Consider the following 24,705-nt stretch of genomic DNA (forward strand, 5'->3'; position numbering starts at 1 on the left):
GTGGGACCGAGGAGGAAGGGGCAGCCTCAATAGGATCCGAAGGCTTCTCCCACCCGAAGCGAGTACCCCCCAGGGGAAGATATTTTCATTACAGGTTTTCTTTAAAGAGAGACCATCGTCTGCTAGAAAATTCCCCATTACATTTTGGAGATTCAAATCAGCTTCCTTCTCTTCTCTGTCCCCACTGCTTCAATGGAGACTTCCTCTCTGACCCCCGCCCCTCTTGTTGATGTTCCTCAAGGTCCAGCCCCTGGTCCCACATTCTTTTAACTTTACACCTCCTACCTGGACCTGTAATACCACTTGAACACAGATGAAAGATTCACCAGAGTCCCCATAGAAAATGTTGCCCTCAAGCTGTAAGCGTTTCAGAATAAGAAAAGAATTAAGGAAAAAAGTTCCAAACAGTTAAAGGCAGCGCCTATGTAGAAAAAAATACAGAAAGTGAACCCAATACAGTAGGCCATTGGGGGGGACTGACCAGCATTACTTACCTTTGGAGGGGGCTGATCCTTAGCCCTCCCTCCGTATGAGATCCTCCATCTTCAGCCCACAGCTTTTTGAAGCTCTCAGCGGTATCACGTGCCCCCTGACCACCATAATGCATGCTAGGAGATGTAGACCTTCGATGAGTACATCTCCCAGCATGCATTGCATTCTGGGTCTTGCGATACCGCCAGGAATCTTCTACCTGCGATTCTCCCTGGGGATGATGCCAGTCTCTCTCACCAATGGCCTACGCTATCATGAACATTTTATATATTTTTCTTTTATAGCTGCTCAGTTCACTTCTTAAAAAAATTTAAAAAAAAAATCCAACTATGGCCAGCACCGGAAGATCAATAATTTTCCGTTACTTGAATAATATATTAAACAGATTTTAATAAACAACTGCAAGGTGTTGGGTTATCCTCCTTACAGCAACAGAAGAAAATCAGTTTTGGGTTTTTTGGCAGACGCAGTCCAGCAGCAGGCTGATCGCTACCGCCGCGCCGATGGTGGCGCCATAAAGGTTTTCATCATTTTTCTTGTGAGTAGCTGGCAAAATCAAAATCGGCTTTCCAGGCGTTAAATTACCAATAATATAAAAAAACAAAAAAAAAAATCAACACAAGCCTAATATAGAACTTTCCCAATAAGCCGTAAAGTGGCACAGACGATCTAAACTTCAATAAAAATAATAAAAGGTTGGAGACGCAATAAGAAGATATGCCACAGACTGGCTTGCAGATCACCCACGGCGTGACGTCCAGAAAAGAGTTTTGTGCTGTCAGCAGTTATTGTACTTCTTGCCTCTTGCATACGTTTTTTTTCTTTGTTTTTTGTGCGCAAGTTCGAAAGTTAAAGTAAAATGTAAAAATAAAGTTTTCCACACGAAATTTATTTTCCGAGAGCGAGGAAGGAGGATCTTGTTCGCTAGTCTCCTAAGCGAAAACCTTGACCCCAGTTGTGCCGCCCGCCTCCTCCTCCTGGCTGATCATCTGCTGCTCGCCTGGCACTAGCCGGTGGGACGCCAAATCCCGAGACTCCGCCTCTTCTGTTTGGAAACCAGCGGTACCTGCAAATGTGTGAAAATAAATCTTGGATTCATATGCACATGCCAGAAGCACAGCTGTTTTCATCTCATCACTCAAGTGATATTCATAGCCCAACTTATGTCTGAAAGCAATTATGTTGATCAGTAAATTACAAGTGTTACCACTGGTACAGAACTTTTCAAAGTGAAAAATCATTTGCGCCAGCTGTGCCCCTCTCTATACAGGCTTAAATCTAAACCAGAGATGGGATCTTGTGTCTACTTCCTGTAAACTACAAAGTCATATTTCCTTACAGAATGGCTGCTTTACTGGCCTGACTGCCGCTTACTTACACCTCACCCAGACCGTATTTGCTGCTGTACTGCCAGACTGCTGCTTACACTTCACCCAGACCATATTTGCTGCTGTACTGCCAGACTGCTGCTTACTTACACCTCACCTAGACCGTATTGCTGTTGTACTGCCATACTGCTGTTAACACCTCACCCAGACCATATTACTGCTGTATTGCCAGACTGCTGCTTACTTACACCTCACCCAGACTGTGTGCTGCTGTACTGGCCAGACTGCTGCTAACTTACACCTCACCCAGACTGTGTGCTGCTGTACTGCCAGACTGCTGCTTACCAACACCTCACCCAGACTGTGTGCTGCTGTACTGCCGCTTACTTATACCTCACCCAGACTGGCCAGACTGCTGCTAACTTACACCTCACCCAGACTGTGTGCTGCTGTACTGCCAGACTGCTGCTTACCAACACCTCACCCAGACCGTGTGCTGCTGTACTGCCAGACTGCTGCTTACCAACACCTCACCCAGACTGTGTGCTGCTGTACTGCCAGACCGCCGCTTACTTACACCACACCCAGACCGTGTGCTGCTGTACTGCCAGACCGCCGCTTACTTACACCACACCCGGACTGTGTGCTGCTGTACTGCCAGACTGCTGCTTATGTACACCTCATCCAGACTATGTGCTGCTGTACTGCCAGACTGCTGCTTACTTACACCTCACCCAGACCGTGTGCTGCTGTACTGCCAGACCGCCGCTTACTTACACCACACCCAGACTGTGTGCTGCTGTACTGACAGACTACTGCTTATGTACACCTCATTCAGACTATGTGCTGCTGTACTGCCAGACTGCTGCTTATGTACACCTCATCCAGACTATGTGCTGCTGTACTGACAGACTGCTGCTTATGTACACCTCATCCAGACTATGTGCTGCTGTACTGCCAGACTGCTGCTTACACCTCACCCAGACTGTGTGCTGCTGTACTGCCAGACTGCTGCTTACTTACACCTCACCCAGACTGTGTGCTGCTGTACTGGCCAGACTGCTGCTTACACCTCACCCAGTGTGCTGCTGTACTGGCCAGACTTCTGCTTACTTACACTTCAACCAGACTATGTGCTGCTGTACTGCCAGACTGCTGCTTACCAACACCTCACCCAGACTGTGTGCTGCTGTACTGCCAGACTGCAGCTTACACCTCATCCAGACTGTGTGCTGCTGTACTGCCAGACTGCTGCTTACACCTCACCCTGACTGTGTGCTGCTGTACTGGCCAGACTGCTGCTTACACTTCACCGTGACTGTGTGCTGCTGTACTGCCAGACTGCTGCTTACCAATACCTCACCCAGACCGTGAGCTGCTGTACTGGCCAGATTGCTGCTTACACCTCACCCAGACTGTGTGCTGCTGTACTGCCAGATTGCTGATTACTCCTCACCCTGACTGTGTGCTGCTGTACTGCCAGACTGCTGCTTACCAATACCTCACCCAGACCGTGAGCTGCTGTACTGGCCAGACTGCTGCTTACTTACACCTCACCCAGACTGTGTGCGGCTGTACTGCCAGACTGCTGCTTACACCTCACCCAGACTGTGTGTTGCTGTACTGGCCAGACTGCTGCATACACCTCACCCAGACTGTGTGCTGCTGTACTGCCAGACTGCTGCTTACACCTCACCCAGACTGTGTGTTGCTGTTCTGCCAGACTGCTGCTTACACCTCACCCAGACTGTGTGTTGCTGTACTGCCAGACTGCTGCTTACACCTCACCCAGACTGTGTGTTGCTGTACTGCCAGACTGCTGCTTACGCCTCACCCAGACTGTGTGCTGCTGTACTGCCAGACTGCTGCTTACACCTCACCCAGACTGTGTGTTGCTGTACTGGCCACACTGCTGCATACACCTCACCCAGACTGTGTGCTGCTGTACTGCCACACTGCTGCATACACCTCACCCAGACTGTGTGCTGCTGTACTGCCAAACTGCTGCTTACACCTCACCCAAACTGTGTGCTGCTGTACTGCCAGACCACCCCTTACTTACACCTCACCCAGAATGTGTGCTGCTGTACTGGCCAGACTGCTGCTTACTTACACCTCACCCAGACTATGTGCTGCTGTACTGCCAGACTGCCGCTTACACCTCGCCCAGAATGTGTGCTGCTGTACTGCCAGACTGCTGCTTACCAACACCTCACCCAGACCGTGAGCTGCTGTACTGGCCAGATTGCTGCTTACACCTCACCCAGACTGTGAGCTGCTGTACTGGCCAGACTGCTGTTTACACGTCACCCTGACCGTGAGCTGCTGTACTGCCAGACTGCTGCTTACTTACACCTCACCCAGACTGTGTGCTGCTGTACTGGCCAGACTGCTGTTTACACGTCACCCTGACCGTGAGCTGCTGTACTGCCAGACTGCCGCTTAAACCTCACCCAGAATGTGTGCTGCTGTACCGCCAGACTGCTGCTTACACGTCACCCAGACTGTGTGCTGCTGTACTGCCAGACTACTGCTTACACCTCACCCAGACCGTGTGCTGCTGTACTAGCCAGACTGCTGCTTACACCTCACCCAGACCGTGTGCTGCTGTACTAGCCAGACTGCTGCTTACTTGCACCTCACCCAGACTGTGTGTTGCTGTACTGGCCAGATTGCTGCTTACACCTCACCCAGACTGTGTGTTGCTGTACTGGCCACACTGCTGCATACACCTCACCCAGACTGTGTGCTGCTGTACTGCCAGACTGCTGCTTACACCTCACAAAAAGGCAACAAGGACTTCAAACCCTGGGAAATAACCGGTAATAATTCCAGCCAGCCGGTGCACAGCGTCCTCAGGCACACCACACCTGTAGTACATGTAACAATATGAAAGAAAGGACACGACACTGTGGCTGAAAGCAGCAACAAGCTGTATTGGAGCAGCAAGGTAGTACACACAACGTTTCGGGCGGAGGAAGGGCTCCGCCCGAAACGTTGTGTGCACTAACTTGCTGCTCCAATACAGCTTGTTGCTGCTTTCAGCCACAGAGTGCCGTGTCCTTTCTTTCATATGCTTACACCTCACCCAGACTTTGTGCTGCTGTACTGCCAGACTGCTGCTTACCAACACCTAACCCAGGCCGCGTGCTGCTGTACTGCCAGACTGCTGCTTACACTTTACCCAGACCGTGTGCTGCTGTACTAGCCAGACTGCTGCTTACTTACATTTCACCCAGACTGTGTGCTGATGTACTGCCAGACTGCTGCTTACTTACCTCACCCAGACTGTGTGCTGCTGTACTGGCCAGACTGCTGCTTACCAACACCTCACCCAGACTGTGTGCTGCTGTACTGGCCAGACTGCTTCTTACCAACACCTCACCCAGACTGTGTGCTGCTGTACTGGCCAGACTGCTTCTTACCAACACCTCACCCAGACTGTGTGCTGCTGTACTGGCCAGACTGCTTCTTACCAACACCTCACCCAGACTGTGTGCTGCTGTACTGGCCGGATTGCTGCTTACACCTCACCCAGACTGTGTGTTGCTGTACTGCCAGACTGCCGCTTACACCTCACCCAGACTGTGTGCTGCTGTACTGCCAGACTGCTGCTTACCAATACCTCACCCAGACTGTGTGCTGCTGTACTGCCATACTGCTGCCTACACCTCAACCAGACCGTGTGCTGCTGTACTGCCAGACTGCTGCTTACACCTCACCCAGACTGTGTGCTGCTGTACTGCCAGACTGCTGCTTACACCTCACCCAGACTGTGTGCTGCTGTACTGCCAGACTGCTGCTTACCAATACCTCACCCAGACTGTGTGCTGCTGTACTGCCAGACTGCTGCTTACACCTCACCCAGACTGTGTGCTGCTGTACTGCCAGACTGCTGCTTACCAATACCTCACCCAGACTGTGTGCTGCTGATTACTTACAGGAACTCCGGAGTAGACAGGAAGCTCCTTCCACCGAGGTCCATGGGATATTTAAACATCAGGAAGAAGTAGAGATGACCCACTAGATTTCCAATCAGTTCATTGATGATTCTATAAAAGCAGAGGAGCAATACTATGCCAGTTAACAACAGCAGCAATTGTACTAACTGCCATTAATAGAAGTGTACTTTTTGGATCTGGAGGCTGCCATATTTATTTCCTTTTGAACATTACCAGTTGACTGGCAGTACTGCCGATCTCTTTAGCTGCAGTAGTGTCTGAATCACCCACCTGAAAGAAGCATGCCGCTAATCCAGCCAGACTTCAGTGAGAGCACCTGATATGCTGCATGCTTGTTTAGGGTCTATGGCTAAAAGTATTAGAGGCAGAGAATCAGCAGGGCAGCCAGGCAATCTGCATGATTTAAAAGGCAATAAATATGTTAGCCTCCATATTCCTCTCAGTTCAGGTGTGCTTTAAGCTTTAAACACTTAAAGCGTACCTAAGAGAACACATGTATGTACAAAGCCAAGCATATTAACAACTAAGCTGTGTTCCTTCCTTTTTTCTGCCTGAAAGGGTTAAACATTTAGGCATGCAAGTGACAGTTTCTCTCCAGGCAGGACCTAGTTGAATTATATCATAATCTCACTGATAAGGAATTACAGCCACACAACTCTCTCCTGGAAAAGAACAGCTTCCCAGTGCCAGGGATAGCTGAAGGTGGTCAATATTTTATATATTTTAGCTCTGGGGCACTTGAAGGAATGTCATTGAGAAGAAACAATAAAACACATTAAAGTGAACCAGAGACGAAGAATCCTCATGTATTTTACCATATAGATCAATGGGGACATTAGAGAAAACACCTACCCTGCTTTCTGTTTCATCCTTCACTGCTCAGCCTCCTTGTTTTCAGCCCTGATAAAATCCCCGACTGAGCATTCAGTCTGGCTTTGGCTCAGGAATCATTATAGCTGAGTCTGTCTTCTCTGATGTCTTTTCAAGCCCGAGCCTGCCCCTTCTGGCTCTGCTATAATGACTCAATGACTGAATACTCAGTCAGGGATTTTATCAGGGCTGATTAGAAGCAGGCTGAGCAGTGAAGGATGAAACAGAGAGCAGGGTATGCGTTTTCTCTAATGTTCCCACTGATATATATTGTAAAATACATGACAGTGCTTTGTCTCTGGTTCACTTTAAAGAGACACTGAAGCGAGAGAAAAAAATGATGATTATAATGAATTGGTTGTGTAGTACGGATAATTACTAGAACATTAGTAGCAAAGAAAATATTCTCATATTTTTTCAGTTAAATAGTTTTTTTTATAACATTGCATCATTCTCTAATACTTGCAGTTTACACACTACTCAGCCTTCTAAATCATTTTACAGAGCAGGCTAGTGAACTTTTGAACGCCTTCTCTGCAGAGAAAAAGAAATTACAATGACTGATAGTTGAGATAACTAGCTTCAGAAGACAGAGCTCTCTGTCACTTTGAAGAGCTCAATGGATCTTTTGCATAGATAACTGGAGTTTCTTAACTCTTCCTGTACTGGAAACAACATTGGACTTAAGTCTCTGCTCCTAATTTTTCCAGCTTCAGTGTCTCTGTAAATCTACTTTTTTTTTTTTAAAAAAAGTGTTGTAAAATCTTTGAAAATATACATTTTGGAGATCTGGTATGTAAACACAGCATCAGATACTTACGATCCTCCAATAATGTAGTTGAATCCGAGAATCACCCAGGGGAGGTAACAAGCCTGTTGCAGGAGACAAACTACTCGTTAGTGAGTTTTTATTGCTTCAACTTTACATTATGACACAGCAAACATCCTTGGGATGAGTTTACAGCTGAGTTCTGGGGGGTATTAGATGTGTACTCAAGCAATGCAAGGGATTCATTTTATGTTTCTCAACATGCAATTACTGTAATGTTTGGGGCATTATGAAACACCAGCATACTGCATATCCCAACACCACAGGCACACTGCCGCTCCTACCCTCAGATCAGCGCCCTCGGTCACTCTCACATCCATCTTTTTCTGTTGCTTCTCTCCTAATTTCTACACTGGCTCCTCCCATCACCTCTTCTGTTGCTTGTCTCTGCACTGGCTCATGGCACCTCTCCTTTGTTGCTTCTCTCCTCTAATCTCTACACTGGCTCCTCCCACCACGCGCCTCTAATCTCTACACTGGCTCCTCCCACCACGCTCCTCTAAGATCTACACTGGCTCCTCCCACCACGCTCCTCTAAGATCTACACTGGCTCCTCCCACCACGCTCCTCTAATCTACACTGGCTCCTCCCACCACGCGCCTCTAATCTCTACACTGGCTCCTCCCACCACGCGCCTCTAATCTCTACACTGGCTCCTCCCACCACGCTCCTCTAATCTCTACACTGGCTCCTCCCACCACGTTCCTCTAATCTCTACACTGGCTCCTCCCACCACGCGCCTCTAATCTCTACACTGGCTCCTCCCACCACTCTCCTCTAATCTCTACAATGGCTTCTCCCACCACGCTCCCCTAATCTCTACACTGGCTCCTCCCACCACGCGCCTCTAATCTCTACAATGGCTCCTCCCACCACGAGCCTCTAATCTCTACACTGGCTCCTCCCCTCCCACCACGTGCCTCTAATCTCTACACTGGCTCCTCCCCTCCCACCACGTGCCTCTAATCTCTACACTGGCTCCTCCCCTCCCACCACGTGCCTCTAATCTCTACACTGGCTCCTGCCACCACACACCTCTAATCTCTACACTGGCTCCTCCCACCACGCTCCCCTAATCTCTACACTGGCTCCTCCCACCACGCGCCTCTAATCTCTACAATGGCTCCTCCCACCACGAGCCTCTAATCTACACTGGCTCCTCCCACCACGCTCCCCTAATCTCTACACTGGCTCCTCCCACCACGCGCCTCTAATCTCTACAATGGCTCCTCCCACCACGCGCCTCTAATCTCTACACTGGCTCCTCCCCTCCCACCACGTGCCTCTAATCTCTACACTAGCTCCTCCCACCACGCTCCCCTAATCTCTACACTGGCTCCTCCCACCACGCGCCTCTAATCTCTACACTGGCTCCTCCCACCACGCTCCTCGAATCCCTACACTAGCTCCTCCCACCACGCTCCTCTAATCTCTACAATGGCTTCTCCCACCACGCTCCTTTAATCTCTACACTGGCTCCTCCCACCATGCTTCCTTATCTCTACACTGGCTCCTCCCACCACGCTCCTCTAATCTCTACACTGGCTCCTTCCACCACACTCCAATCTCTACACTGGCTCCTCCCACCACCTCTCTTCTCTTTGCAAATCTCAACAATTGCTTAAAATTTACCTCAGAATTAAAGAATAATTGTACTTAAAATGTAGGAACAGTCATTCATCTGCTCCTTGCCTTAGAGTGATTCTTAAAGAGAGTCTGAAGCGAGAATAAATCTCGCTTCAGACCTCATAGATAGCAGGGGCATGTGTGCCCCTGCTAAACCGCAGCTATCCCGCGGCTTAACGGGGGTCCCTTCACCCCCAAATCCCCTCCGTAAAGCGGGGGAGCGCTTCCGCATTGGGGCAGGGCTAACCGCCTCAGCCCTGCACAACGCGCGTCTGTCAGCGTGTATCTCCGCCTCTCCCCCACCCCTCTCAGTCTTCCTTCACTGAGAGGGGCGGGGGAGAGGCGGCGATGCGCGTCTGATAGACGCGACTGGAGGCAGGGCTGCAGCCGTCAGCCCTGCCTCCAGGAGGGGAAGATTTACGACCAACTATACGACCAAGGTTTGCGGGGGTGGGTTTGGGGGTGAAGGGACCCCCGTTTAGCCGCGTGATAGCGGCGTTTTAGCAGGAGCACACATGCCCCTGCTAAGTATGAGCTCTGAAGCGAGATTTATTCTCGCTTCAGAGTCTCTTTAAGGTTAACTGCAAATACCCCCCAAGTACCAAAAGGGGTAGTGCGGCCCAGAGTCTCCTGCAGTCCTTTCAATACAAACCCACCCACCCTTCTTCCAATTCATGGGACTCCAGCCATCATGGCTACTAGCAATTATGGTTCACCTCCATGACTGCCTACATGTGATGCATGCAGAGACTAGGGATAATCACAGATATGCAAATTGTTCTGAGTTGATGCAAATGTATGCACATTTTTATGCAAATGTATGCAGCTTGAAAATGGACCAATTAATTTAAATCTGGGTTTAAATTGATTGGTCCATTTTCAAACTGCATACATTTGCATACAAATTTGCATCATTTTGGAACAATTTGCATCTCATTGATCATCCCTAGCAAACACAGTGTGTGCGAGTCCGTTCACATACCTTGAATCTTGTTCCAAACCAGAAGGACACAATCATATCTCTGTTCAGCTGCGACCACACATACAGAACAGACATGATCAGAGGGATCATCAGCAGCTGGGAGGAGAGAAAGAAGTGTATTACTAAGAATCTAAATCCAATAATCATTACAACTTGTGCCTGTGTGGGAAGCTGCATATCACTACAGTTACACAAGTGGCTAACCTTTCACCCTCCCCACCAATATAAAACTCCCCCCCCCCCAACAAAAGATAAGTGCATGGGAGGTAACAGCTGGGAGACAAAGCAAGGACACCAAGATGCAATTTATGTGGTTTCTCCAGGAAGTAAGTTAAATAATCGTATTCAATGCCAATCAGCGGCAGCTAAAGCAAGTACAATTTTGGGATGCATTAAAAGGGAATAAGAACCTGGATACTTAGCTCTCTTGTAAGGCCGCATCTGGAGTATGGAATATAGTTCTAGGCACCGCATTGTAGGAGGGACACTGACGTTTTATAGCAGGTGCAGAGATCAGACACAAAACTGATCAAAAGGGATGGAAGGTCTCACTCACCAGGAAAGGTTAGATAAACTGGGCTAACTTAGCCTGGAGAAAAGCCTCTGAGGAGATCTAATGAAAGTGTATAATGTACTACAAATGTAATACATACATCAGAGGGACATTTAAGAGAGGGGTGTAACAAAATCATGGAAGCTTCTGGACTATTCAGAAGCTCTCCTCTACTGAGGTAAGTTTTGTTTTTACAGTTCAGGAACACTTTAAGACACAACATAAGTCAACACCCTTCTTAGATGAAGAAAATGTAAGGTTCTCACCTGCATATCCATGATGACTCCCGTTATCTGACATCACACTGTTAAAGAAGCCAAATTTTTCTACCAGCCCAAACTTTTGTGTGAAGAACTAGTGGGATGTGGGTGTCAAAAACACCCTCTAGTGAAAAGATACAGGAGACAAAAGTGGGAGCCCAATGGTGTAGTATGTCAAAAACAATGGAACGTAATAAAAGTAAGACACTACTCACAAAGGTGGGTTGCAGGGGGGCAACCGACCACAGGAAGCAGGTGGAGACAACAAACCCGACTCCACTCGGGGTGGTCCCTAGGGACCTGGATGCGGTCGCTCTCCTTGGTAAAAGAAAGGGGACAGATATCCGCCGTGGTCAAAGCCACGTGTGGTCTGTACCCACCCCTCAGACGGGTGAGGTAAGGGGGTATGATTGCACAATAAGGGTATAAGAGGCGCCCTGGTGTAATAAAAGCATCTAAAAGCAGTTTAAAAACAGAAAATAAATTTGAGGTAGCTTACCTCAGTGACGAAAAAATCTTTGTATTTTACAAAGGTTTTTATTAGTAGCACAGGCAACGCGTTTCACGGGTCAGAGCCCGCTTCCTCAGGTCAATAACAGTGCCAAACTAAATGACAGATTCAGCAAAGGGAGCCTTGTGTGAAGAAGGGTGAGAACCCATCTAGTTTTTTCTGCTCACTCTGTATCGAATTAGCAGAATTATACTTAGTTCAGACAAAACAGGACGATAAAGGTAGCTTCCACATAAATAGCTCTGATGGCAACTGTCCTAAAGCCCAGTTCACACTGCCAGTAAAAATGGACCATTTAGCAGACTGCAGAGGACTGGATCCTAACGGATGCGAGCGGATGCAATGCATCTGTTTTTCGCTCAGTGCCAGTGTGAACCAGGCCTTAGCGCATGTCCCCTCTAGAGACTGAGCAACAACCTGTACCAGTGACAGCTGTAACATACTGAAATTGACTCACTTTCTGTCACAATGGCAACCTGTCACATTATAGGAAGTGGGTGGAAAATGTCCCCCAGTGCATTGCACAGATAGCAGTAAAACCTCTCCCTGTACTGCCCAAAACTGGAAAATAAAGAAACATACACCAAAGGAAACCGGTGACGATTGGGAGACAGGATCTTTACTTATCTGGGGCTTTCTCCAGCCCCCCTGTAGATCCATCAGCTCCCTCAATGTCCTTCAAGTTCCCTCCATTCTGCCACTTTGCAGTCCTCAATCCAGCTGGGTAGCAGGCCCCTGCGCATGCGCTGTCCCGCGCCGTGCCCCCCCCCCCCCCCCCCATCCCGCTCCAGTTACTGCAAGCATTCTGCACAAGTGCCGTTACAGTCTCAAATGACACCCGATGTGAACATAAGCTAATGAAATAAACAAATGTATCTTTTCTCCTAAAAATTATTTAAGATATTCCAGAGTTTTATTTTTTATTTAAAGGAGTTATCAGGCTAAAATGAGCTTTACTCTCCGGGGGCTTTCTCCAGCCCCTTGCAGTCGACTGTCACACGCCGACCACTCCCACGCGCCTGCGCAGTTTGCCGCGGCCCACGTGGCCATGATTGACAGCGGCTCTTCGCACAGCCGCAGTAAGGCCGACCCCGTGGTCGGCCTGAATACCGAGCCCGGAGACCGGGGGAGTGGTCGGCGTGGGACAGTCGGCTGCAAGGGGCTGGAGAAAGCCCCCGGTGAGTAAATCTCATTTTAGCAATCTTAGCCTGATAACTCCTTTAAGTCTACGTTTTATGTTTTTACTGTTTTATTGTTTTTGCTCAATGACACATTCATTGAAGAATGCCAGAGCTAAAATCTATGAACTATTGACCCTTTTTATATCTTTCCTGCTTTCAGAAGCCATTTTCTATGAAAAGATTGGACTTACCCTGAGGTGTTTATGTGGACTGTGGACTTACCCTGAAAGGGTTAATCTGGACATCTGACGTCATTTTGGTCATCTGACCAAAGGGGGCGGGTGCATTGCTGTTCATAAGTATGTTGTGTTTCACGTGGTTACATGTACACTTGAGAAAGGGGTTCGCCCTAAAACATGTCGTGTTTGCTACCTGAACTATAAACGCAAGTTTATTTGCCACTGGAGTGTCTCCATTATTTGTTATTGATATGACTGTTGTGGAGTGGTGACCCACGGAGGGATCGAGCACTGGCAGACCAGGTTGAGTGACCTGGTGGTGGGCTTTACTCAGCACCCCCACCCCTACGATTATATGGAGAAACATCGGCCTGGCCTGGGATTATCGCGGACTGCACAGAAGTGCCGTCCACTTACCACAACTGATCTCATGGATCAATTGCAGAGTGGCAAGTGCAGTGTTCTCTCCAGGCTCTTTTAGCCGTGTTCTCCACCCGGCTAATTTTGCTGAGCACCCGGCTGTCATTGACTCCCCTCCTCATATGTTGTAAACAGAGTTGCAAAGAAGCACCGCCCCTGCCTTCCCCTGTCGTGCCCCATCCGGCTACTTTTCCATGCCACCCGGCTGGGCAAAAAAATCTGGGGAGAACACTGTAGTGTGAACAGCTCACATTATAAAAAAGCAGCAGTTCACTATCAGTTTAGGGAAGAGTGGAGAACAGACAAAAAATTCCACAAGTAGGAACAAAGCCTTAGAGACAGAGCTTCAGCAAATCAACCAGGCAATCTGCACAGTTTAAAAGGAAATAAATATGGCAGCCTTTGTGTCCTTTAAGGCTAGGTTAACACTAGTCACAGTAGTAGAACAATACAGGCGCTCCTTCCAATATCTCCAAACTTAGCCAGCTGCTCAGGTAACCACTTCCAATTATCGCATCAACAACTTGTATTCCAGCCGTCAGTGGTTCGGCACTCTCCTCAGCACTCTATAGATCACCACAGTACTCCAAAGATTTAACCACTTCGCGTCCCTGGGGTTTTCCCCCTTAAAAAAAAAAAACAGAACCATTTTCTACATTTCACACTCCTCCCATTCGTTTGCCAATAACTTTATCACTACTTATCATACATAAATGATCTATACCTTGTTTTTTCCACCACCAATTAGGCTTTCTTTGGGTGGTACTTTTTGCTAAGAATTACCGTATTTTTCGGACTATAAGACGCACTTTTTCTTCCCAAAAAGTGGGGGGGAAAAGTCAGTGCGTCTTATGGTCCGAATGTACAGAATTTGGACCACAGCAGAGCCAGCGCGAGTCCATCTTCAATTAAAGTTAATGCTGACAAGTGGTCCCCAGTACAATCCCCGCAGTAGTGATCTGTAATTCAGCCAGTTCATCGTTCAAAGTTAAAGCTGACAACTGGTCCCCGCACAATCCCCGCAGCCAGCACGAGTCACTGTTCAAAGTTAATGCTGACAACTGGTCCCCCTAAAATCTCTGCGGCAGTGATCCGTGCAAAGACGGCGTGAGATTAGATTAGAATATCGATAATAGCCGTTAATATACAACCCCGTGGCAGCAACACCTTCTGCGCAGCAGAAGCGTAATTACCCATCTAGCTGGCGCGTCCTCCATCTTCTCTTCAGTCTTCAGCCGGTGCAGTGTAACGCTATCAAACACAGCACCAGCACGCTGCAAGTTCCGTCTTCTGTTACTTCCCGGTGTAGTGCGCTCTCCCTGCCTATTGGCCACGATACCTCAATCCTGATTGGCTGCCAGCCCTGCAATGCATGGTGATTGGACTTCTTGGTCCCACCCGAAGAGGTATCGCAGCCAATAGGCAGGGAGAGCGCACTACACTGGGAAGTAACAGAAGACGGGACTTGCAGCGGGCCGGTGCTGTGTTTGATAGCGTTACACTGCACCGGCTGAAGACTGAAGAGAAGATGGAGGACGCGCCGGCTAGATGGGTAATTACGCTTCTGCTGCACAGAAGGTGTTGCTGCCACAGGGATGGAGCGGAGTTGTATATTAACGGCTATTATCAGTATTCTAATCTTACGCTGTCTTTGCACGGATCGCTGCCGCGGAGATTTTATGGGGACCAGTTGTCAGCATTAACTTTGCACAATGACTCGCGATGGCTGCGGGGTTTGTGCGGGGACCAGTTGTCAGCTTTAACTTTGAACAATGACTCGCGCTGGCTGTGGGAATTGTGCTGGGGACCAGTTGTCAGCTTTAACTTTGAACTTGGACTCGCGCTGGCTGAATTACAGATCGCTGCTGCGGGGATTGTGCCAGGGACTGGGTGTCATCTGCCGATTGTCAGCATCCTTAGACTGTTGTTTGCAGGGTACAGTCATGCCTTGGGAGGAAACAGGAGTAAGGGCAGCTGTGCATAAAATACTGGGTGAAGCTTCTGCTGCATCATCCTGGGCAGATCTACTCCACTCTAAGCACCTCATTGCCCCTGTTTGTACTCCACATTTGCTCAGAGGCACAGAAATAATCCCCAAGCCTGTCTATTTAGGTCTCCCTCGTTCCTGAATTTTTATTCCCTTTACATCTGCACTTGTAGCTAGTGTTGCTGGGATTAGTTTTTCAGGGATTAGTGTTGCTGGTGGGGGCAGCAGGAGTTAGTGTTACTGAGCAGTGTACCTTAAATAGACAGCTTGGAGGGTAAGCTTAACAAGATGCCCCTGCAGCATAGATGCAACCAGGTTTAGGATCTTTTTTTTCCTGGATTTTATCCTCTAAACATAGGTGCGTCTTATGGTCCGGAGCGTCTTATAGTCCGAAAAATACGGTATATTATTTTCTATGCATTTTAAAGGGAACAAGGGGGAAAAATGAAAAAAGTAATTATTTCCCAGTTTTCAGCCATTATAGTTTGAAAATAAAAGTTGCTGCTGTAAGTTAAACCCACACATTTTACTTTTTCATTTGCCCTGGTTATTTTACCATTTAAATTTCAATCTTAGTACAATGTATGATGACAAATTATTTGGAAATAAAATGCATTTTTTCATTTTGTGTCCGACTTTTATTTAGTTATTTTTCTCCTCCATTTCGGGCAGCTGAAATGGTTAACAGGGACCCATAAGGCTCATACACACATCAGACCATAGTCTTTGGAAAATGAAAGATCACAGACCAATTTTACCCCCTTCCATGTAGTATGAGAGCCATACCTACACAGTCTATTCTATGGAGCTGAACTCCCCATCAGATAGAAATCTTTGCAAGATGCTGCACACAAAGATGCTGTACACATTCAACTGCAGATGAATGTCTGTTAAACAAGGGGTGCATGAGGATCTGCAGATATCATAGACTATGAATGCAATTTGCAGGAACAGATCTTTTGCAGATACTGATCTTCTGAATGTCTACAGCATCTTTCTGTGCAGCATCTTGCAAAGATTTCTATCTGATGGGGAGTTCAGCTCCATAGAATAGACTGTGTAGAGTATGGCTCTCATACTACATGGAAGGGGGTAAAATTGGTCTGTGATCTTTCATTTTCCAAAGACTATGGTCTGATGTGTGTATGCACCCTTCGTATGTATAGCGCTTATAGTGCAACAGCACACATCCAATAGTCAGTTCAGCAATGCTTAGTCTCCAGTTCCTACCAGGTTCCCTGAGGATGGCGAAAGGCCGAAACTGGTAGGAACTGAAGACCGGGCATTGCTGAACTGACTATTGGATGTGTGCCTGCGTGCTGTTGCACTATAAGCGCTATACATACTAAGGGTCCCTGTTAAAAAGGACCCTCGAAGTAAGTGATTGTACAAACAATGTTTTATGGATCAGAATAAACCTGCGTGTTTTTAACTGGATTAAGAGTGACCACTGCTTATGCTTTTTTTGGTGACGGTCACCTGTTTAAATCTTCGGAGCACTATGGTGATCTATAGAGTGCTGATGAGAGTGCCAAAGTGCTGAGGTCTGGAATACTAGGTTAACATTTGCACTTAAAACCGGTGGGATTCGCACTAATGCTGGGTGTAACCGTTCAATTGGTGTCATGCTTGAAGGAAGCCATTAGCAACATCCTTGGGTGGTCTCACACACAAAGCGCCCTGATGCCCACAATACCACCGCCCTGATCTTGGCTTCGAGCACATGGCGATAAAGACACAGCATCCTGTTTGATGATGTAACACTAGCCTTACTCCTCCACACCTACCAATAATTACATAGGATTTTTCATTTCTGGTGAAAGGATACAACAATACAGATCCAGTTAAACAGGAGCATGAACATGTAGTCTGCGGGTCTTCCATCAAACGCCCCTAGGACGACACACAGGGGGGAAACACAGATTAGGTGTGTACAGAATTCTCTTCTCTCCTTCTCATTGGTTGAAAACTCAGCACAAAGCAGGAAGTAAAACAATTTGCATCCCTTTGCACCCAACTGGATGTATTACGATGACATTCACTGCACAGGAAGGAGGGATCCTACACATCTGCTGGGTTGCTGGGTATATGTAAGCATACTCCAGAGCCATATTTACCTGTTTCCAGGCGTGTTGAATACTGATAGAGGAAATACAAGTTCACCATGAACAGGAAGCCGGTTCCGGGGCCCACCGGGAAGTAGAACGTGGATGTGATGGGTCTCCATATCTGTTGGAGAGGAGACAGGGTTCAAGAAACTTAAAGGGGAACTGTAGTGAAAATGACAATGAATTAAATTGCTTAATTTCTACAATAATCATTTATAGATTATTTAGTCAGTGTTTGTCCATTGTAAAATCTCCTCTCCCCGATTTACATTCTGAGATTTATCACTGGTGATGACACCTTTAGTCTTGCCAAGTGATCTGTGCAGAGTGTTCATTACTGAGAGTTCTATGCACAGAGGGAGACACTGCTTGCTTGGCAGTTGTAAAAAGCAGTCATTTCCCACAATGCAACAAGGTTCACAGACCGCAAACTGTCAGGACCATGGTCAGACACCACACTGTGGGAGGTTTTTTTTTACTCCAGTATCAGCCATACAGACTGCCTGATGATCTAAAGAATAGGTAAATATTTCTGGTGGGAAAGGGTGTATTAATTACTGACTGGGATGAAGTTCACACCTTGGTTAAAGTTCCTCTTTACCCACTTCAGCCCTCAGTCGTTTTCATTTTATGCATCCGAGCAATGTTCACCTCCCATTCATTCGCCTATAACTTTATCACTACTTATCACAATGCACTGATCTACATCTTTTTTTTTCTGCCACCAATTAGGCTTTCTTTGGGTGGTACATTTTGCTAAGAGCTACTTTACTGTAAATACATTTTAACAGTAAGAAAATGATTTTTTTCCGTTTTTTCTTAATTTCTCAGTTTTCTGCCACTATAGTTTTAAAATAATACATGCCTCCATAATTAAAACCCACGTATTGTATTTGCCCATTTGTCCCGGTTATTACACCGTTTAAATTATGTCCCTATCACAATGTATGGCGACAATATTTTATTTGGAAATAAAAGTGCATTTTTTCCATTTTGCATCCATCACTATTTACAAGCTTATAAAAAAAAATTAGTAATATTTCATCTTTACATAGATATTTAAAAAGTTTAGACTCTTAGGTAAATTTGTGTTTTTTTATTGTAATTTTTTTTTTTATTATTATTAAACATTTTATTTGGGTATTTTTGGGAGGGTGGGATGTATTTAAGTTGGATGGCAGGAGCTGGTGAATGTGAGGAATAAAAGAGAGAGGAGTCAAACAGTACGCCTAAGCACAGTGCTTTGGGAAGAAAATTATAAAATGAAGCTTAACCACTTTACCCCCCCGTGGTACGAATTTCTCCGTCCCTTCCCCCCCCCCCCCCCCCCCCCCCCCCAAAAAACCAAGGGACAGAGAAATCCGTATATTCCGCGCTACCGCCATTGTCCGCGCTCCCGCACGCCGCCGCCCGCTCGTGCACACCGCCGCACGCTCACCCAGAGATCAATGAACGGGAAAATCCATTCCCGTTCGTTGATCTAAGCCCCCGCAATGATCTGCTGCTTCTTTGAGAAACAGCGCGATCATTGTGATTTGCCCAGCCTCGTAGTGCTTCCTGTAAGCGTACTTCCGGATGCTTACAGGTCGCATGTAAACAAACTCACTGTGGCCATCTTGTGGCCAAATAGTAAAACTACACCCTAAAGCATTTTACATATACAAATACTTTAGTTTTACACAATAAATGAACTCATTACCTCCCACACTGCCCAATTTTTTTTATTTGTAATGAAAAAAAAAATACAATAAATAAAAAAAAACAACAAATAGTTACCTTAGGGACTGAACTTTTTAAATATTTATGTCAAGAAGGTATAACTGTTACTTTATAAACTACGGGCTTGTAATTAGGGATGGATGCAAAACTGAAAAAAATGCACCTTTATTTCCAAATAAAATATTGGCGCCAAACATTGTGATAGGGACATAATTTAAACGGTTTTATAACCGGGACAAATGGGCAAATACATTTCATGGGTTTTAATTACAGTAGCATGCATTATTTAAAAACGATAATGGCCGACAACTAAAAAAATAATAATTTTTTCCCACATTTTTTCCTATTTTCCCATTAAAACACATTTAGAATAATATAATTCTTGGCATAATGTCCCACCTAAAGAAAGCCTAATTAGTGGAGAAAAAAACAAGATATAGTTCATTTCATTGCGATAAGTAATAATAAAGTTATAGACGAATGAATGGAAGGAGCGTTGAAAGGTGAAATTGCTCTGGTGTACAAGGGGTAAAACGCCTCAGTGGTGAAGTGGTTAAAGGGACACTTAAAGTGAACCTCCAGACTAAAAATCGACTCAGTAGCACTGAAAAGGCCTGGTGTTTCTTTAAAGGGGAACTGAAGTAAGAGGTATACAGAGGCTGCCATATTTATTTCCTTTTAATCAATACCAGTTGCCTGGCAGCCCTGCTGGTCTATTTCTCTGCAGTAGTATCTGAATAACACCAGAAACAAGCATGCAGCTAGTCTTGTCAGATCTGACTTTAAAGTCTGAAACACCTGATCTGCTGCATGCTTGTTCAGGGGCTATGGCTAATAGTATAAGAGGCAGAGGATCAGCAGGGCTGCCAGGCAACTGGTATTGTTTAAAAGGAAATAAACATGGCAGCCTCCATATACCTCTCTCTTCACTTCCCCTTTAACAGTTTCACAGCATCAGAACTTTGTTTCTCTTATACAAGCCTCATTTTTAGCTGCACAGAAGAAAACTGCCCGGGCATTTTTCCCCTGATGCTGTGCAAAGCATGATGGGATTTCTGATGTTCTCATTCTGCTGTTTTGGTGCAATTTTTTTTTTTTTAGCATTTTGAATTTGACATTTGAAGCCTAGCGCGTGCAGCTGGGAGGGGTGATCAGGACACAGGACAGTTGGAACTGTGTCTCCTGCTCATTGTCACCTCCTTTCAACCAAAAAGATGGCTGCCCCCATGACAAAGATGGCTGCCCCCATGAATCACAAACATTTGCCTGTTCTTTTAAAACAGGGTGGGTAAAAAAATTATATTACCTATCTATTCTAATTAACATAACTAATGTAACTTAATGACAGTATGTTTGTTTAGGCTGAAGTTCCCCTTTAAGCCAGAAAAAAAAAAAAAAAGTGTTTTACTCACCTGGGGCTTCTACCAGCCCCCTGCAGCAGTCCTGTGCCCTCGCAGCCACTCACTAATCCTCTGGTTCCCCGCTGCCCGTAGTTTTGTTTATGCCGACAGGCCCGTCAGGACTGGCCATGCGTAGCTTTTTCCGCATTCCTGACTGTAATTAGCGCTATTGCGAGCCGCAACACGTACAAAAATACGCGTTGCCGCATTACGAACGCATAGATATGTGGCAACGCGTATTTTTTTACGCGTTGCGGTCCGCAATAGCGCTAATTACAGTCAGGATTGCGGAAAAAGCTACGCGTGGCCAGTCCTGACGGGCCTGTCGGCAAAAACGAAACTAGCTGGCAGCGGGGGACCAGAGGATTAGTGAGTGGCTGCGAGGGCACAGGACTGCTGCAGGGGGCTGGTAGAAGCCCCAGGTGAGTAAAACTATTTTTTTTTCTGACTTAAGGTTCACTTTAACTTAATGCTGGTTAGACAAGATATGAAATAGTTTCACTCTTGCTTCTCATGTCTGCAGAAATCCAGAATACACCCACACAGCACACCACCTATCAGCGGCCATTCTCCAGAGCCCAGGGGACATTACTGAGAGCAGTACTGCCACAGCTGCTTCCTGTATCGCTAATCTCACTGCTCCATCTGCTCTCATATCTCAGATCACATAATGAGTACATGGTACATGTCACAGATTCTCAGCCTGCATGAGGTGCACCCTAGAGGTACTGCTGCCACCTGCTGGGATGAATGTACCCGGACCCTAGAGGTACTGCTGCTACCTGCTGGGATGAATGTACCCGGACCCTAGAGGTACTGCTGCCACCTGCTGGGATGAATATACGTGGCACTCCAGAGGTACTGCTGCCACCTGCTGGGATGAATATACGTGGCACTCCAGAGGTACTGCTGCCACCTGCTGGGATGAATATACACAGTACCCTAGAGGTAGTGCTGCCATCTGCTGGGATGAATATATGCGGCACTCGAGAGGTACTGCTGCCACCTGCTGGGATGAATATACACGGCACCCCAGAGGTACTGCTGCCACCTGCTGGGATGAATATACACGACACCGCAGAGGTACTGCTGCCACTTGCTGGGGTGAATATGCACGGCACCCTAGAGGTACTGCTGCCACCTGCTGGGATAAATGTACCCGGACCCTAGAGGTACTGCTGCCACCTGCTGGGATGAATATACACAGCACCCTAGAGGTAGTGCTGCCACCTGCTGGGATGAATATACGTGGCACTCCAGAGGTACTGCTGCCACCTGCTGGGATGAATATACACAGTACCCTAGAGGTAGTGCTGCCACCTGCTGGGATGAATATACGCGGCACCCCAGAGGTACTGCTGCCACCTGCTGGGATGAATATACACGGCACCCCAGAGGTACTGCTGCTAGCTGCTGGGGTGAATACACACGGCATCCTAGAGGTACTGCTGCCACTTGCTGGGATGAATATACACGGCACCCTAGAGATACTGCTGCCATCTGCTGGGGGGAATACAGTCGGCACCCTAGAGATACTGCTGCCACTTGCTGGGGTGAATACACATGACACCCTATAGGTAATGCTGCCACCTGCTGGGGTGAATACACGACACCCTATAGGTAATGCTGCCACCTGCTGGGGTGAATACACACAACACCCTAGAGATACTGCTGCCATCTGCTGGGGTGAATACACACGGCACCCTAGAGATACTGCTGCCACTTGCTGGGGTGAATACACACAGCACCCTAGAGGTACTGCTGCCACTTGCTGGGGTGAATACACACAGCACCCTAGAGGTACTGCTGCCACTTGCTGGGGTGAATATGCACGGCACCCTAGAGGTACTGCTGCCACCTGCTGGGATGAATATACACGACACCGCAGAGGTACTGCCACTTGCTGGGGTGAATATGCACGGCACCCTAGAGGTACTGCTGCCACCTGCTGGGATGAATATACACGACACCGCAGAGGTACTGCTGCCACTTGCTGGGGTGAATATGCACGGCACCCCAGAGGTGCTGCTGCCACCTGCTGGGATGAATGTACACGGCATCCTAGAGGTACTGCTGCCACCTGCTGGGATGAATATACACGACACCGCAGAGGTACTGCTGCCACTTGCTGGGGTGAATATGCACGGCACCCCAGAGGTACTGCTGTCACCTGCTGGGATGAATGTACACGGCATCCTAGAGGTACTGCTGCCACCTGCTGGGATGAATATACACGACACCGCAGAGGTACTGCTGCCACTTGCTGGGGTGAATATGCACGGCACCCCAGAGGTACTGCTGCCACCTGCTGGGATGAATATACGCGGCATCCTAGAGGTACTGCTGCCACCTGCTGGGATGAATATACACGACACCGCAGAGGTACTGCTGCCACTTGCTGGGGTGAATATGCACGGCACCCCAGAGGTGCTGCTGTCACATGCTGGGATGAATGTACACGGCATCCTAGAGGTACTGCAGCCACCTGCTGGGAGGAATAGACGGGGCATCCTAGAGGTTCTGCTGCCACCTTATGGGATGAATAGATGCGTTAGCTACCAGAATCTCTGTACAGGTTAACTGGGTGCCAGCTATCAGACGTGACCTCAATAACGAGGTCTTTTGACCGTAACAGCGCTGAAAATGTGGGCACCGCCATAGGCCATAATGTGAATTACGATTACACTAGGAAATTGGTGTGGTCAGGCAATAGACTACCCTCTCTGACCAGATTCGATCAGAGAGAAATCTATCATATGGTCAATCTGGTGACACACCCCATTGTCTTCGCCAGTTGGCGCAGGTGCAGTAGTACTGCGCACATGCAGAATGCTCCTGGCAGCGGGAGTACGACAGGATGCACGGCCGCGCATGCGCAATACACCCCGATTCAGAGCTAACGAGGCATCTACTGAAGGATCTATGGTAGGCGAAGGACGGCAAGGGACCAATTAGCCTGAAGAGGGCTGGAGGAAGCCTCAGGTACAGAGCCGTGCAGTCGGTACAAAATAAATCATCCGACTCAGACTCCTTAGTTTATGAAACCTCCAACTCCAGGTACCCAGAATAGCTCCGCCTCCTCGACTCCATAGCCCTGCTCTGGTATGTATATATTTTTTTTCTTTTTAGTAATTTCAGGTTTGCGTTAAAGAAGACCTCGAATAGCAACATACGCACATTCATAAGGTCATCCGTTTGCAACACTAACTGCATCAGAAAGCGAAATGAATTCTCTTGTCTACGATGTCGTGATTGAGGGATCTGGTCTTTGCATACTGTGCATCATGGCGTGTGATAAATGGTCCCATCACGCCTCCTGTTACATTCAAACTGATAAGCGACCTCTCTAGGACACCGTTTTATGCTCGGAGATAACCTTCTATGTCCTTGCAGCTGTAATACAAATACTCTGCTTCCCCTGTTATCTTCTGCCTCATTGAGATAGCCAGATGGCTAGAGAGCAGGTATCAGCTCAGCTCAAGCGATGCCACACTGGCAGCACATCTGCATAGTACGGGACCAAAAACAAACAAACAAACAAAAAAATCACCGACTCCAGGTACCCAAAAACGGCTCTGACTCCACAACCCTTTAAAAAACTGTTCAGGTTGGGTTTGTGCACTGTAGGAACGCAACAGACGTGGTCCCATTCTGCACGATCAGTGGTCCACTGTCATCAGCTCTAGGAAGTAGCCTCACAGCACACTTACTGTTAACCAGTCCCTGAAGACCGCGTCACGCCAATGGGCGGGACCGCCCACGGCAGCCCCAGGACCGCCTAACGCCAATTGGCGTCAAGTCCTGGGGCCGGCTACTGCAAGAGATCGCGCGCACCTCCTGCTTGGTAGGCAGAGCTCCGCCTTCAGTCTTCCAGCGGCGATCGGCGCTCAAAGACCGTTAGACGCCATCTAATTAGGGTGTACAGCGCTGCGATCTACAGCAGCTCTGTACTGGGGACAGCCGTGTGACGCTCAGCGGATCGTTCAGAAACAGCCTTATCAGTCCGCCGACAGCGCATACACACGTGCATACTGTCGGCTAAAGCCCGCCCAGCGGGAGGGTCCGGCGGGCCCATCGTTGCACTTAGTAGTGCGTGTGTACGCACCTTTATGGTATCCTTTTTTTTTTGCTGAATAATTACTTATTAGCGACCTGCTGTGTGTTGATGATAGCTTTAACCAATTAGGGACCGACGCAGTACAAATCTACATCGGGTGGGTGGCGCTGCTGTTCTGACTGGAAGTAAGCTATGTCTCATTCACCGCGCGTCCCCGTCGCAATGTGCTGCCCTGCCGCCT

General features: G+C 47.6%; 1 protein-coding gene across 1 annotated transcript in view; it reads right to left on the reverse strand.

Moving 5' to 3' along the window:
• Positions 1 to 862: 862 nt before the first annotated feature.
• Positions 863 to 24,705, reverse strand: part of DERL1 (derlin 1) — a 39,218-nt gene continuing 15,375 nt past the window's right edge. The window contains exons 2-8 of the mRNA XM_068237980.1: positions 17,298 to 17,409; positions 17,009 to 17,073; positions 10,909 to 10,935; positions 10,090 to 10,185; positions 7,473 to 7,525; positions 5,762 to 5,872; positions 863 to 1,558 (exon numbers count right to left, since the gene is read on the reverse strand). Coding sequence (XP_068094081.1) covers positions 1,417 to 1,558; positions 5,762 to 5,872; positions 7,473 to 7,525; positions 10,090 to 10,185; positions 10,909 to 10,935; positions 17,009 to 17,073; positions 17,298 to 17,409 — 606 coding nt within the window. The 3' untranslated portion in view covers positions 863 to 1,416. The remainder of the gene's footprint in view (positions 1,559 to 5,761; positions 5,873 to 7,472; positions 7,526 to 10,089; positions 10,186 to 10,908; positions 10,936 to 17,008; positions 17,074 to 17,297; positions 17,410 to 24,705) is intronic.

This window comes from Hyperolius riggenbachi, chromosome 5 (genome assembly GCF_040937935.1).
Source record: "Hyperolius riggenbachi isolate aHypRig1 chromosome 5, aHypRig1.pri, whole genome shotgun sequence".
In the NCBI taxonomy this organism is placed as follows: Eukaryota; Metazoa; Chordata; class Amphibia; order Anura; family Hyperoliidae; genus Hyperolius; species Hyperolius riggenbachi.